This window comes from Balaenoptera acutorostrata, chromosome 1, assembly GCF_949987535.1.
Source record: "Balaenoptera acutorostrata chromosome 1, mBalAcu1.1, whole genome shotgun sequence".
NCBI classification, from domain to species: Eukaryota; Metazoa; Chordata; class Mammalia; order Artiodactyla; family Balaenopteridae; genus Balaenoptera; species Balaenoptera acutorostrata.
In genome coordinates this window covers 45,378,351-45,394,076 of record NC_080064.1, presented here as the reverse complement: position 1 = coordinate 45,394,076, position 15,726 = coordinate 45,378,351, and the positions used below count along the sequence as shown (strand labels likewise).

The 15,726-nt window shown below is 53.6% G+C and overlaps 1 protein-coding gene across 4 annotated transcripts in view; it reads left to right on the top strand.

Annotated features, from left to right (window-relative positions):
- GLIS1 (GLIS family zinc finger 1) overlaps positions 1–15,726 on the top strand; it is a 226,858-nt gene that overhangs the window by 142,488 nt on the left and 68,644 nt on the right. For all 4 annotated transcript variants that reach the window (XM_057534868.1, XM_057534863.1, XM_007164431.2 and 1 more), the window contains one exon: positions 221–1,103. In XM_057534868.1, the coding sequence (XP_057390851.1) occupies positions 221–1,103 (883 nt within the window). The remainder of the gene's footprint in view (positions 1–220; positions 1,104–15,726) is intronic.

Below are 15,726 nucleotides of genomic sequence, written 5' to 3'. Positions count from 1 at the left end.
TCCCCAGCCCCCTCCTCTTCCTCTCTCTCCCCTTCTCCCTCCACATTCTTCCCTGCTGACCGGGCAACCAGTCCTGGTCTGTCTGCTGCCAGCCCTCAGCCTCCCTCTCTTGCTCTGGGCTTCTCCGCCCCTCGGTCGTCAGGCTCGCCACTGTCCCCTGCCCGGACCTCCCCACTGTGGAGTGCCCACCCTCTCATGACCCCTGTGCACTGTCTTCCAGGTCGCCCAGGCCCCAGGCCACCTATGTGAATGGAGGCCTCCCGGCCACACAGCACATCAAGCAGGAGTCCCTGCCTGACTACCGGGCCATGACGGAAGCTCGCGCACCCCTGTCTGCCCACTGCCGGGCCCCGCCAGCCACGGGCCTGCACACAGACCTGGACCTCTCGGGCCGAGGCCTCGCCAACCCCGCACCTTCCTGCTACCTTCTGGGCAGTGAACCCAGCTCTGGCCTGGGCCCCCCACCTGAGGCCCACCCGCCCGAGGGTGGCCTGAAGCGCTGCTGCCTCTTGGGCCTGCCCCCCGCCTCCTCAGCCTCCGCCTCGCCCTGCGCCTCCTCCGACATCACCTCCATCATCCGCTCCTCCCAGACAGCTCTGGTCACCTGCGTAAATGGACTCCGGAGCCCCCCTCTGCCGGGAGACCCGGGGGGCCCTCCCAAGAGGGCCCGGCCCAGCCCTGCGTCCACCGAGAGCCACGAGGGCAGTTTGCAACTGGAAGCCTGCCGGAAGTCCGGCTTCCTGAAGCAGGAGCCCGCGGACGAGTTCTCAGAGCTCTTCGGGCCTCACCAGCAGGGCCTGCCGCCCCCCTACCCCCTGTCTCAGCTGCCGCCTGGCCCGGGCCTTGGAGGCCTGGGGCTGGGCCTGGCGGGCAGGGGCGTGGCTGGGCGGCAGGCGTGCCGTTGGGTGGACTGCTGTGCAGCCTACGAGCAGCAGGAGGAGCTGGTGCGGCACATTGAGAAGAGCCACATTGACCAGCGCAAGGGCGAGGACTTCACCTGCTTCTGGGCGGGGTGCGTGCGCCGCTACAAGCCCTTCAATGCCCGCTACAAGCTGCTCATCCACATGAGGGTGCACTCGGGCGAGAAGCCCAACAAGTGCATGGTGAGTTCCCACGGCCGCCGGGCTGTGCCCCCGCCGCCCCCAGCAGGGCAGCACCCACCTCACTGCCCTGGGAGAGCCCTGCCTAGGCTCCTCACCCTGGGGGCTGGCTGGGATGTGGCCACTGGTCACAGTGGTCAGTGCCCTGTCGCTGGGAACCTTGGCGGAGGGCCAGGTACCCCGTCCTCCACCCTCCACGGCCTGGTGTCACACACACTCGTTCAGGTGGTGACACACGTGCTCTGAGGTCAAAGCGGCTCGGCCAGCCTTCTCTCTTATGTACAAATGCTCAGTGTCACACCTGCCGATGGCCAGGTGAGTCATGGAGAGTACGCTCTCCCCCAGCACTGGCTCTTCACCCGGAGCCCTTCCCAGGGAGGCTCTGGGGCCTCCTGGAGCAGCCACAGGCTTGAGTTCCTCCAGAGAGCGCCGGGTCCTCACAGGCGTCCGGCTTCAGAGCTGTGGGTACCCAGGGCAGGCTTTGGGGTAAGGCCAAGGGTTAGCAGATAAGGCCCTGCATAGCACCTGCAGTGTTCTGGCTGAGGCTGAAACTAGGCTTTCCAGGGAGACACACACACACACACACACACACACACACGCACACACACACAAAATATAGGCACCCAGGCCTCCAGCCCTTCTAAGTGGTCATTTGCATGTTCTGCTCTCACTGCGGTGGAAATCCGTATCAGAGGTTAGAAATGTAGTCTTAGTCCCTGATATCTTTAGCCAAGCCACCGTGCCTACCCACAAGGCCCAGCCAGCCCACCAGGACAGGCGCCTGCCTGGGATTGGAAGGGCTGGTGGAGCCACCAAGGCCCAGCTCTGTCTTCCCAGCTGCTGGGGCTTGGGTAAGGCAGAGGAAGGAAGCAGTGTGTCTGGTCTTCAGGGCCAGTGTTGTAGCCAAAGTTGAGTTCTTCCAACACTTGTGTGCTGTCACTGGGCCCTACCTCATGGAGAACTCAGTCTGGGAAGGGGTGCAGCTCGGGGAGAGGTGCACCTCTGTCCCTGCTCAAAGTGCAGGGCAGCATTTGCAGGACCAGGGAGGGGCAACCAGCAGCATAAACTCCATCCTCCTGGGACTAGCTGTTCGCCCTTGGGGCGCATCTGCTTGTGGAGCTGTGAGCTGGGTACCCACTGGACCAACTTATTCAGCTTTGAGGAGGCTGGGTCTTGAGTATGAGAAGGAATTCACTTTGCAGACAAGTGAGGGTCAGGGTTGGCGTGCTGGGGTCGGGGGGAGAGGCTGGAGTGAGCAGGCTGAGAAGCTGACTGTATCGTGTGTCTTTGGGCCGAGAGTGTGCTGGAGGGAGAACTGGTGGCTGGGCCGGTTCCTGGCGACGCCCCTGTTCCTTTGGGGTGTTGTGACACGTGTGTCTTGTGAGAGGGCACGCCCCTGCCTGGAAAGAGATGCCCAGCGGACATCGCAGGGTAAGGCTCCTGGACCGCAGACAGTCCTGTCTCTCTCTGAGATCCTGCAGTTGACAGCTGCCGGGCTACAGTTCTCCTTCGTGTCTTCTCTCCTGGGGTGATCCCAGTGGTGTACGCAGGGTCCTCGAAGAGGCTGCCTGGCCTGAACCCTCGTGTGGCATGGTCAGTGGCCTTCTCGCACTCCGGCTCCCGTGTAGAATCACAGCATCCAGGAGTTTCTGTGTTAGACATGAGGGACCTTGGAGATGATCTAGGCCTTCCCTGTCCGTTTTCCAGGTTGGGAAATTGATGCCCAGTGAGTGGGTCACAGAGGCTCAAATCACTCAGAGCAGTCTCAGGATCTCTCCGTAGGGTTTCTTCTCTGGGGCCAGCCTGCCAGAATCTCTTTTGGTTCAGCAGATTCCACAGAACACTGGCTTACACCTGGCTCTGGAGACAGACCTGGACCTGCCAAGATCTTTGCCTGAGGGCACTCACAGTCAGAGATGCGTGGGAGATGGGTGTGGAGATGAGTGACGGGGTCTGGGATGGAGTTTGCATCGGCCCAGGGAGGAGAGATCTAGAAGGGCTTCATGCAGGAGATGATGTTCAAGCCATGTCTATACTTACCCATGGTTGCGTTTAATCTTTACAAGAGTCCTGTGAAACCAAGGGATTTTATAGATGAAGAAACAAAGGTTCAGTAGGGTCCAGCTGGCCTTCCACCTGCTGCTGTGAGAACACTTCATCTTGCCTCTTAGGGGGTTTAGGATTATGGTAATAACACCAGCAAGCAGCTCCTGAGTGCTGACTGTGTGCGGGGGCTATTCTAAGCCCATGGTCCTCATACTCCATGTGGTCCTCACAACAACCCTATGGGGCAGATACTATTAATCCCCATTTTACAGATGAGGAAACTGAGGCTCAGAGAGACTGCATAATTTACCCCAGGCCACACAGCTAGTTAGAGACAAACCATAGTAACAATAATAATAGAGACTAATAATCATGATAGTAATAATAGTATTGATAACAACGATAAAAGTAACTTGCCCAGGGTTACACGGCTAGTAACCATTGGAGTGGAAGTTGAACTCACACCTTTCTAAGCCGTGATGCTCTTGTTTGTGTATATCTTCTCCTGTTAAACTGATTATTCTCTGGGGTCCAGGTACCAGCCCTGCCGGGTGCCATCCTCTGGAGATGGTAGCAGAGATCTCTGAGCTCCGCCCTGCCCGCAGTGGGAGTGCTCCCGCTTCCTGCGAGGCTGGTGCAGTAGGTAACCCAGGGGAGGGGGCGGGCCCTAACCCGCACCCCAGATAAATACAATCTCCCTTCCCTGTACAATTATTAATTTCTCATGACAGGCCTCTGCTACCATGTGCTGTAATAGACAAAGGAATTTTGGACCCGGAGCCTCTGGAGAACAGGAAATAGATGAGACACTTTGATTGCAGAGTAAATGGCCCACTAAAATAGCAGTTAATCCTTTTATTATCTTTCCAGCAGCCGTTTCCACAGTTCTTTCATGAGGTAAGCCTTCCCCGCCCCGTCCAACTGTAACACTCCCATCCTTGCAGCTGGTTCACATTTAGCCTGCGGAGCCTCTGCTCCCGCACTGGGCGGGCCTAGAGGTGCCTGGAGGAGCCCAGCTCCCCTCTGCCCAGGCCGTTCATCCTCAGGCTCAGCCAGGGACTCAGGACTCGCCTCACTGGCCCCCAGGGTGCACTGCCCGCTCCCCACCCTGCCCTTTCCACGGCCCTTCCACGCTGTCCAGCGGAAGCTCCTTAATCTCTTTGCAATATCCTGTTATGTTTCTTACGTTGTCGGAGTTGTCTTAGCCTTATTATATTTGGGGTTTCATCTGTGTTACGATAGCAAGGTTACGTCCAACCCAAATACTGACGCGACGCCTCGAAGACGTTAACTTTGAAAAGATTACTTTCTTGCTTTCTTAGGTTGGCTCTCTCAGACGGTTGGAATTCTGATTGTCTGAGACTGCAGAAATTAGCAGACTCTGAGTTTGCATTTCTCCACATCGAGAAAAAGATAGGCAGAGGAGAAAGAGGAAAACTTCTCATAACCTTGGGTTTTATGAAATAATCATGACAACAACCCCTGACTTTTGTGAAGAGCTTGACCAAAGCTGTGAGCGCAGCATGAAGGTGTAAAAGGCAGGTGAAAGCCCAAGTCTGGAGTCACACCGACCTCGGGCCCTGCCACTTACCGGCTGTGTGACCTCAGGCAGGTGACTTAACCTTTCTGAACCATAGCATACTCAATTGTAAAACGGGGTGATAATAGTACCTACCTTTTAGGACTGTCGTTATTAGGATTAAAAGAGATGACATAGGGAACTGCTTAGTTAATTCTCATCTTCCCCAATCACACTCTTCACACTGATGGTCTTAGGAGATTCATACATTAGCCCTAGGAGTTAGGACAGGATCTTTGACAGCTATTTTACAAATGAGGAGCCTGAGGCTCAAAAGAGCCAGTCAGGAGTGGAACCTGGACTTGAGGTCAGCTAACTGCTGCAGCCTCTGCTGTTGGTGAGGTGGGCAGGGCTATCACATGTGCTGGTGGCCTTGTGGTCAGGTGTCTGCCAGCGATGCAGAGCCCCTGCTCGGTGCCAGACAGTGGCTGTTCGGGGTAAGAAGGGGGAACCAGGGCAGAGGCACAGGGAGGAGGCTCTAGTCCCTGCCCTCCAAGTTCTGATGCACAGCTGGAGCCTTGAGGCTGGACTTAACATCCTGCCCGGGTTCCTCTGGCAGCTGCAGCCGCACTGACCATTGGTCCCCATCCCTTACCCCGCCCAGTCTGTCCTAGGTGCCACTGGACCTGGGACCAGGGATATACCTCAGAGAGAGGCTTGACAGGGGGTCCGGGATGGCATCTTATGGGAAGTCCTGAGGGAGAAGAGACCTAATATATTCTGAGACAGTCTCTCTCCAGCCAGGGATTACCATGCCCATTTTACAGAAGAAGAAACTGACATTCAGAGACGCAATGGCCTGCTCTGTATCACCGGGCACAGCTGCCTGGACCATTCCACAGGCCACACTGCCCTCTACCACCTGCCTTTGCCCAGCTTCTCTATTCAGCAGAGTAGAGTCCTCTGTGCGTCTCACATCACGGTGTGTGGGGTCCCAGGGCATCTGCTCCTTCCGGCCCCCGTGTCCTGAGAGCAGCCTAGTGGGTTGGGCACATTCCCAGGGCAGCTGACACCCCTGACTCATCTCAACATCTCAGGCTCATCCCAGGGAATTATCCGGGAGCTCGAGATGTCTGAGCTTTACCAGTCCATCCTCATCACGTAGGGACAGGGCATGGGGAAGACAGGCCCTGAGAGGATGGGGGTCCAGGATGGCACAGCAAATGGGGCAGCTTCAGTGGGCAGGGGGTTTCCTGAAGGGGCCGGTAACCAAGCGTTGGGGAAGTTAGACTGTGGGAAAGTGACCCTCAACTGAGGGAAGAATCTTCCCCTTGAGACACTTGCCTCACTGGAGGGGCAGCAGCCTCTCCAGTGCGCCAGGTGTCGTGGGTCCAGAGACGAAGATGATGTGATGTGAGACTTCTAGCGCCGTGGGAAGGATTCTGCCCTTGAATCTTGCGATCTTATTGCTGGATGATGGAGGGAGGGAGGGAAGCCAGGAGCTGAGGATTTGAGCCTGGCTGCTTAAGCTTGTTTGAGTCAGTCAAGGGGGACAGGAACATTATTGAAATACTCATTGGGTGTTTTTCAATATTGAGGGCTTCCACACATGTGTGATCTCAGCGCTCAGAACATTGCTGGAGACTGAAATTATCCCCATTTTACAGATGGGGAAAGGATAGTCCAGTTCATGCCCAAGTTCAGGCCCCAAGTGCATCATGGGGTCAAATTTGAACCCAGGTCTCAGCCTGACTCCAAAGACTGTGTGCTAGCCATGACCCCAAGCCACCTCCCAGGCAGAGAATCATCAGTCTGCTTGCAAATGTCGAGAGAATATCCAGATCTGAAACTTATTCGGCAAGCTGACACCGAGCACCTCCTGTGTGCCAGGCCCTGGTGGGCCGTGGGGTCACAGAAGGGAATCAAAGCCAGCCTGGCCCTGTGGAGCCCTGATGGAGCAGGGAAGCAGATAGACGTCTGCATTTAACTACTTTTCCCAAGCCAGCGCCCCATCATCTTGAGAGCCTGCAGGTCCCTGCCCTGCTGACATGATGGGTCTTTTGTCCTATATGAGAGGAGAGAGCACTCATGGGATGAAGAATAAGACATTTTACCTTTTTAAAAATAAATAAGTCACCTGAAAACAGTCTCCCTTTCTGGAGGCTGGGGTTTCTGGTAAGATTAAAAGGCTGCAAAATTGAATATGGTTTTAAACCCCTTGCCCTGGAGGAGCCTGCTGTACATGAGCCCATAGAGGCCAAGCTGTTCCAACCAGGTCAAGCCCACCCACTTTGGAAACAGGGGCTTGAGCCTCATCTCGTTCTGGGGGTGGGGGGCGGGAGGGTCTGGGTAGGAAAACCTTTTTGAGCAAAGGCAGCCATTTAGTTTGCATCCAAATACGCCCTCGTTAACAACCCTTACTGAAGTCCCTCCTCTGGGCCTTGGCTTTTGCTGATACTTCTGCCTGGAATGCCTTTCCCAACCCAGCAAACTCCTAACCATCCTGCACAACCCAGTCCAGTGTCCCCTCCTCGGCACCCCTTTTCTCCGTGTGTCCTGCCCTCCCAGCACATGTTGCCCCATTTATAACAGTGCTCCTGGTATGGTTGAGTGTCTTGGGGACCACATGCTCTTTGGCACCTGGCCTAGCCTTGGAGGCAGAGGAGGTGAGTCTGCTCCCTAGTACAGAGGCTCTGCCCTAGTGGCCATCTGCCCTCTCTGCTCCGACACTGTGTGAGGTTGCCCAGACACTGCCCTCCAGAGCAATTTCCCATAAAGTCACAAGAATGGAGGGACCTTAAAGATGGTCACATCCATCCCTAATCTGGTGCTTGAAGTTTTCCTGCAAGAAAGCCTTCATTTGAAACCTGGCTTTGCTACCTAGCAGCCTATGATTGTGTGCAAGTAACTTGATTTCTGTAAGCCTCTGTTTTCTTACGTGTAAAGTGGAGGGAGTAGAACTGTTGTGAGGCTTTGATGAGGTACTATACATGAGCTGTTGCGTACTGCCTGGCACACAGTGAGTGCACAACAAATGGTCTGACTGCTCTGGGCAGTTTGCATTAGGAAAGGAGAAGAGGGAGGGTCTAAAAAGCATAGGAGCCATGCAGTCATGAGTGTCCCTAAAGGAACAGAAAAGCCTGTTGTAAGTCCCAGCTCTGCCATGGATGTGACCTTGGATGGGTCCCTTGGCTATGCTGAGCCTCAGTTTCCTGAACTGTGAAATGGGATTAATGCCTAGCACTCTGTGTTCCTTGGGTGCCCAGCAGATGCTAATGCCCTTTCCCCTCTTGAAGCCAAGGTTCCAGCTCCACAGATCTTGGCTTACACTGGATGCCTTCCTATCTCCCCCAGTTTTTAAAAATCAAACTCAGGGACCTTCATAAGGAGAGGCTTTCTGGAAACTCCAGCTTTGCATTCAACTCAGAGCCCTGAGGGCCCCCTCTCATCACTGTACAGAGGGGGAAACTGAGGCCGCAGATGGAAAAGACTTGCCTGGGAAAGAGGAGAGGAAGGAGACAGGTGGAGCTGGAGACTCATCCCAGCTTTGCTGCTCACTGACTGTGCCACCTTGGACAAGTCACTTCACTCCTGAGCCTCCGTTAATGTATCTGTAAAATAGGGCTTCTGATGCTCACCCCAGAAGAGTCTCTGTGAGGGGTGGACACTTGTGGTCCACAAACTGCAGAGGGCTCTGCAGAGGGGATCAAGTTGAGTCCCCAACTCCCGGTCCAGTGCTCCTGCCCGTAACCCGGCTCCAGAGTACACAATCACCCTCATAGGCGTGTCCCTCCCAGACGGGTTTCCCATCCGGCACAGAATCTTTTAGCCACATGCTCCCCAAATGCAGTGCTTGGCCTTTAGGCCTCTGTCTGCAGCTCTTCTAGCTTCCTCCTTCTCTGCTCCACAGCGCCCCCATACCTCCCCCCTCTCCCTTCCACCTCTATCCCCCATCCCTCCTACCCCCATTCACTTCCCCGTCCCCAGCCCTACCTCATCTCCATCCCTGACTCCCCGCCCTCCATCTTATTTGAATTCTGAGCCAGAAATTGGTGAGCCAGGGTGGACCAATGGCTAAAGGTATAGGATAACTGTTGGGGTTCAAATATCTGCTCTGACCCTTAACCAGCCATGAGACCTCAAACAAGTCACGTGGCCTCTTTGAGCCTCAGTTTCCTGTCTGTGTAAAAGGGAGAGTGTTGTGAGAATTAAATGAGATCATGTATATGGAGCACTTATCTCATGCCTGGCAAAATACTCCATGCTTGAAAACAGGAGCCCTTGTTCCTTTTTTTTTTTTTTTTTTTTTGAGTCATCAAACCCAAGCTCTCATAGAGATGAGAATTCCTGGGAGCACCAAACTTGAGGGTACAGGAACACTGGCCAAGTTTTGTGAACTCCACACTGCTTTATGGAATATGAAAAAAATTAAGGATAAAAAAACACAGCCCTCTGAATTGAATTTAAAATAATAAAAGGAGAGAAAGCTTTTGAATTTAATGTAAATGGAATTGAAATGATTCTCTTATTGGACTGAGAAAGTCAGATAAAATCAACAGTGACTTGAAGAAAGTGTCCAGAACATGTTTTCTAAGAGGGACATCCTGGAAATGGTAAACTTCGTGATTGAGCATTAATAGGCTCTGTCTCCACAGGATGGCAGATGCGTTATCTGAGCCGACTTCACGCGCCTCGCTTGGCCTGCTGCAGTGACCGACCTCATCCGTTAAAGGGGTGATGGGCCACACCAGCGCTATGGCCTCAGTCCTCTCCAAGACCCAGGGGACACTCAGCTTACCTGTTCCCCTCCCTCGGGAGAGTGCCCTGGGCTCAGCTGTGCTGTCTCCCATCTCACTTCTGCCACCTTTTCAACACAGCTTTATTGACACCCATACTGTGCCAGGTTTGGTGCTAGAAGCAGGAGGCGCAGCATCAAATGAGGAATGGTCTGGTGCCAAAGGAATTAACCACATGCTGCAGAGGCACAGAGGAGGGAGAAGGCTTCCCCCAGGATGTCGTGAGAGCTGGGCTTTGAAGGGAGGGTAGGAGCTTTCCAGGTGCAGACCATGAGGAAAGACATTTCAAGGAAAGGGAACAGCATATGCAAAAGATGTGACAGTCTTGGCCCTTGAGGGGAGCATAGGTAGCCTCTTGTGCTGGGAGTGTGTTCTGTGCATGGGGGCTGAGAGTAGAAATGGCAGCTGGAATTGAACCTTAAAGGGCCTTGAAGTCCAGTATGAAGAGCTGGGACTCTGTCCTGAGGGCAAGGGAGAGAGTGGTGGAAGGGTTCTGAGCAGGAGAGTGACACGATCAGCATTAACATTTAGAATGTTGGTCGTGTGGTGGGTGCGTGCGAGGGGGAGCAGCAGTAGGCAGATGAGGACGCAGGGGCCCAGGAAGGAGCCTTCTTCCCGGGTCCACCAGAGCAGACAGCAGCACCTGGCTGCCAGCCAAGGCCTGGGCACCACGGGCCAGGCCAGCTCAGCCCAGCGAGCCATGCCGGGCGCAGTGATTGGGTCCCGGAGCTCAGTCCCCCTTTGGAAACAGCATCCAGCACATTTACCAGTGGGAAATGGGAAAGGCATTTCCCATAATGTGGCTCCGTAAAGTTTGCACAACTGTTCTTTGTTTTCCGTCCATCCCCACAATAAATCTTCCTCCACTGCCAGGACTGGGGCCTCCGTGGTCTGTAAGTGATTACAGCGCTGACTTGTGCAGTGCTGCCCCCTCAAGATGCATTCTTCTGACGTGGGTAATGATAAAATGAGAGTCCATCACTGAGACTCATGGCCTTGCAAGTGGCCATTTCCAAACAGCTGGGAGGTGGCCGCCTGATGGAGGGCGGCCTGCTCTTGCCTCCTGCACGTACCCCCCAAGCCTCCCTTGATAAGTCTGCCACATTGGGAGCATGGGCCTCGGAGAGCAGAGAGCGTGGTACTCCTGGGCTGTGCGTTTCTTGGGGATATCGGTCTCTGCTGGGCATGGAGGAAGGCAAGTGCCCTGTGAGTGTTCAGCTGATGTTCCATGAGCCAGCCTCTTTGTTGTACTGAGCCAGAAAGAGTAGGGTTTTCGAGCTGAAAGTAACATTTGTAGCTTCGCAGGGCATGACCAGGCCCTGGGGTGCAGTTTTGATGGGTGTAGTTCCTGTGCTCAGGGAATGCACAGGGCAGTGGCAGGATCCCTGTTTTATAATGGGCTCGCTGAAATCCACGGAGGGGAAGCTACCTGACTGGGTGTCACATCTGGGACTCCACCTCCTGTCCCTGGCTCCATGCTCTGTCATCTTCCCACTGCCCACAGCTGCCTTCTGCACCCCTATTTAACCACAAGTCTGTGCTCCCCAGAATCTGCTGAATCCCTCATTTGGGGAGGCAGTTTGGCCTATGGGGTCATTTCTGACCAGGTTTAGTTGCCAAGGAACATGATAGCAATTGGAAGTCAAGAGAGTTTGGCCCCAGGAAGAAAAATGAGTCTGCTTTGCCTCCAATACTTCCCCAAGATCCCACCCCCCACTGCCTGCTCCCGTTGCTTCTCCCCAGGCAACCAGGACCAGAGGAGGTGGCCTCGTGGAGGCCACAAGTCCGAATGCCTGTGTTTGCACTTTTGCTGTTTGTTGCTGTGGGAACTGAGGCACGTAGAGAGGGTTTGGCTCATTGAGATCATGGAGCAAAAGAACCAAAGCTCAGGTCCCTTGCCTTCCAGTGCAGTGCTCGTCCCACTGTGCAGAGCCGCAAAGTCTGTTGAGTACCTACTATGTGCCAGGCCCCGTGTTGACAGCTGACTTGCATTGCCTCCACCTGTACCATCACTGCCTCCCAAATTCTGGAGAACGCTGGCTTGTGTTGTGTTCACATTGGGGAAGAACCCTCCAGGGAATCTCATCTGATGCTGCTCCCAAGCCCTGCAGCACCTTTTGACAAATGAGGACTCGAGGCCCAGGGTGGGGAGACAACCCCCTGGAGGTCACGCAGAGGAGATGGCTGGCAGCTTGTGCAGTCCCCACGTGTCAGAATCACCTTCCCTCCCAGCAGGATCGGGTTCAGGCAGCACTGTCCAGCAGGCTCCAGGGAGGTTGTAATCAGTGGTGGGTTTCAGACATCACAGCTCCTCACGTGCATTAGAAAAGCACGCTGATTGATTGCATTGGGTGTTAGGCCCAGAGGAAGCCTGGCTTGTGCAAAGGCCCACACGGGTGTGCACCAACAAGACTCTGCAGCTCCTCTACCCACCCCCACCCCTTCTTCATGCACACGCAGCCACCTGGCCTTGGGCCTCAGTTTCTTCACGTGTGTGACAAGGACTTTGATCAGTCCCAAGCCCTTAGGTTTCCTGACCCTGACTCCAGCAGTCTGGGTAGAGACAGCGTGGGCCAGGGCTCAGTGCTCGGTTCCCTCCCCAGCTCTGCATCAGACTGCCTTATGGCTCTGGGAGAGTCACCAGACCCTATGGGGCCTCCGTTTTCTCATCCATAAAATGAAAGGACTCCAGAATCCCTGAGATCCTTTGAACTCAGGCAGTTACCTTTCCACGTTCCTGGCAGGGCCCTAGGGGAGGAGGAAAGAGGTGAAGGACAAGGAAGGGGCAGGTGTGGGCCTCTGCTGAGCTCTCTGACCTCAGTTCCTTCCACACTCCTCTCTTGCTCTGCTCCAGCCACACTGGCTCCTGGATGTTCCTCACACATACCAGCTTCATTCCCACCTCAGGCTCTGCATGGCTCTTCCCTCCATCCAGAATTTTCTTGCTCCAGCCCCACCTCCCTTCACTCAGGCCCATGGAGGGCTTTCATGGAGGTCCATGTCACCTCCTCCAGGAGGCCTTCCCTGACCACCTGTCTAATGTAATATCTTCATCCACTCTCTGCCCCTCATACTACCCAACACTGTGTGTTTGTCTCTGATCTGTTCCCTCCACTCAACCGTAAGCTCCATAAAGTCTAGATCCTTTTATGTTTTGTTCCCTGTTACGTTTCCAAGGTCTTGAACAGTATGTGATTGACAACTGTTTCCTGAATGAATGTGATTGACTGAAAAGGGGAAGAGCCGGACTCAGTGGGGCAGAAGTGATGGAGTGTGCTGGGAAGGGCCCAGGCCGAGAATCAGGAGTCTTGTAAAATGAAGGTTTTTGCAGCAAACTCACAGAGCCATGGTGAGAACTGCATGGGTTGCTGTCTGAGGGGCATTTCTGGGTTAGGCTAGATGGGTAGTGTGCCCAGGGGGCCCAGCCAAGCACCCGGTGCATAGTGTTAGTTCACTCCTCCTACCCCATCCCCGCCTTGATTTCCCTCCCTCCTTAATCTGCAATATGAGGGTAAAGGAGAGTCTGCACCCCAAGTCCTCCAGCTCATGGAATGTCAGACCCAGATAAGAGCTTAGAAACTGTCAGCTTGGAAACCATCTGGCTCAATCCTGTTTGTGGATTTGGAAACTGAGGCCTAGAGAGGAGGAGTTCTTGTCCACATTCCCACGCTTGGAGAGAAATTTACAATCAAGCCCTCCACAGAGTAGAAGCTCTGTAATTAGCTGCTGCTGCTGCTGCAGCTGTTTATCATTAATTCGGTCTCCACAGATCCTGTTTTTATGACCATGGGCACAGAGATAGAGTAAGAGTACAATTTTGCATTAATTGACAACAAAAGGACTATTATAGCCAAGAATGCAGCAGAGGAAATGATTAAACTACCCCAAAGCAGCTACTTTAAAGTGTGAGGAAGGAGGGAAAGTGGCATTTTTTTAGGTATGTGCTCTTCTCCAGATAGCAGATTAAGCCCTTTGTTTTCTCAGTGAATCTTTTGATGTTGGCATTACTGTCCCATTTTATGGATGAGGAGACTGAGGCTCAGAGAAGTTAAGTGCTGGGGTTCCAATCCCCGGCCACCCACTGCTCCGGGTTGTGGTCTGTGTCAGCATGTTTTTCTGTAATTGATCATGAGCTGATCACTCCCTGTTTTCATTGAGCTCAGCCCAGAGAATGCCTGTCAAGACATCTTAATTAGTTACTGTGACTCCTCAAAAACGATCCCACATAATCTGGACTTTGCATGGATCCTTGCACTTAACCTACACTGGTCGGGGGTGGGGTTTGCTTTATCCAGAATTAGCACCACGAGCCCAAGGCATCCTTTGCCCCACTTCTCTGGCTTCTTGTGCAGGGAGACAGCGACCTCACAGGTTAGGGGAGGTGTGCAGGGGTCAGAGGAAGGGAGGGGTTTCGGGGGCAGCTACCTGGGTCTCCATCCCTGAGACCAGGTGAGCGAACCAGGTCGGGATGGAGGCCTCTGCGGCCCATGACTATGTACACGGGGCAGGAGAGAGAATGTGGGGAGGTCCCACAGCCAGTAAGAGCTGGAGTCGAGATTCGAATCCAGGGAAGCCTGAAGGCATAACCACTCCTCAGGAAGAGCTGAACCCTACCTTCAAGGCTTCTGGAATCCAGTTCTGATCCCTTATTCACCATGATGTTGGCTAGGCAAACTATTTCCTTGTTCTGGTCTCAATTTCCTTCTGTTTAGTGGGAATGATAATCCTGCTTCATCTGCTGGAGGTTGTTTACTGCCCGTCATCCCATGTCATCCTCACAACAACCATTGCCCCATCTTCCCAGTGAGGACACTTGGACCTGGTGAGGCAGGGTGACCAGTGAAGGGTGCCCAGGGTCACACGGTGCGTCAGTGGTGATGCCCAGGGCAGGCTTTTCCCCTGCTGCCCCTCTCCTCTGAGTTCCATTGCTGCTTGTACCCCAGGTGGGATGGTGGTATTTGTCAGGCCTGCTCTGCTCCCGCTGTGGCCCCCGCAGTGAGCCCAGCTCGTGAGCTGGGGAAGACGAGGGGTGGTCCTGAGCCAAGCAGAACAGAGGGTCTGCGGCCCGCAGTCAACACCTCTGTCAGGAAGTTCGCGGCTCGTGCCTTCCAAGCGCCAGCCCTTTCATTGTCTCCACACTGTGAACCCAGGAAGGTTTGTCCTGACAGCTGGTTGGCAAACTCAGCCAAGGGATCCGCCTCCACCCCGCAGCCAGGAGGTGGTTTTGGCCTTTCAGGAGCTCTCTGAGGTGCTCACTACCGGGTATAAATTAGATTCACCTGGCAAGGCCCCACTTCCCACTAGAATCTTCATGAAAACGCTCCCTTTGGATCCCGTCAGAGAGGGAAGTGTGGAGGAGGCCTGGGTCCCCTGGAAGCCAGCAGGTGGGAAGTAGAAGCTTCCCGGACTCATTGGTGAGGTGGGTAAAGGGAGCAGGGCCTCATCATGACGTTTGCTGACCCCAGCACTTTTGGCTTCAGCCTCTTCCTCCATAAAAAATACTAAAAATTACATTTTATGACAACGTAGGTTTAAAGACAACATATTAATTTTATGTATTAAAACATTTTCTTTGACCTAAAAGTTCCTTCTTTTCTTCTGATTATAAATTAAATTCAAACATTTTCAAGGGCTCCTAAAAGTATTGTGGACTCTTGTGTACTGTGTGTGCTGTGCCTGGTGGACAAGGCAGCCCAAAAGCAAGGCCTGCAGAGGCTGGGAGCACTTGAGGTGCAGTCCAGGCCTTGCCTCCCCCTCCCCTTCTCTAGACTTCAGTTTCATCCTCTGTGAAGAGGAATGAGTGGAGGAAACACCAGAAAACCTTGCTGTGATGTTCTACTATGTCCCATTCTGTTCTAGTCCATCTTATTTCTGATCATTGAGTTCTTGTCTTTCATTAAGAATTCATGGGTATTTACTACAAAAGATCTATATGCAGTTAAACTGACATAGAGAAAAGGACATAAATATGTGAAAAACCTAAGCTCACTTAGTTACTGCGATTGAACCCTGTATTTACTGGAGCTTCCTGGAAGCCAAGGCAAAGAAGGCAAGTTGTTGAATTGTAGAATTCTTATTGTCTGGGAAAGGAAGAAGAGCAGCCAGCTTGTGTGTTGGGGCCAGTTTTGTCTGGATATCAAATCTTTATGAGGCCTGGTGAGAGTCACACAAGTTGATTGCTGGAGGAAGGCTGTACGAATGATTGATGATGATACAGAGTCACTGAACAAAGCCATAGATCTTGTTTTCACAAATAACTTTGCTA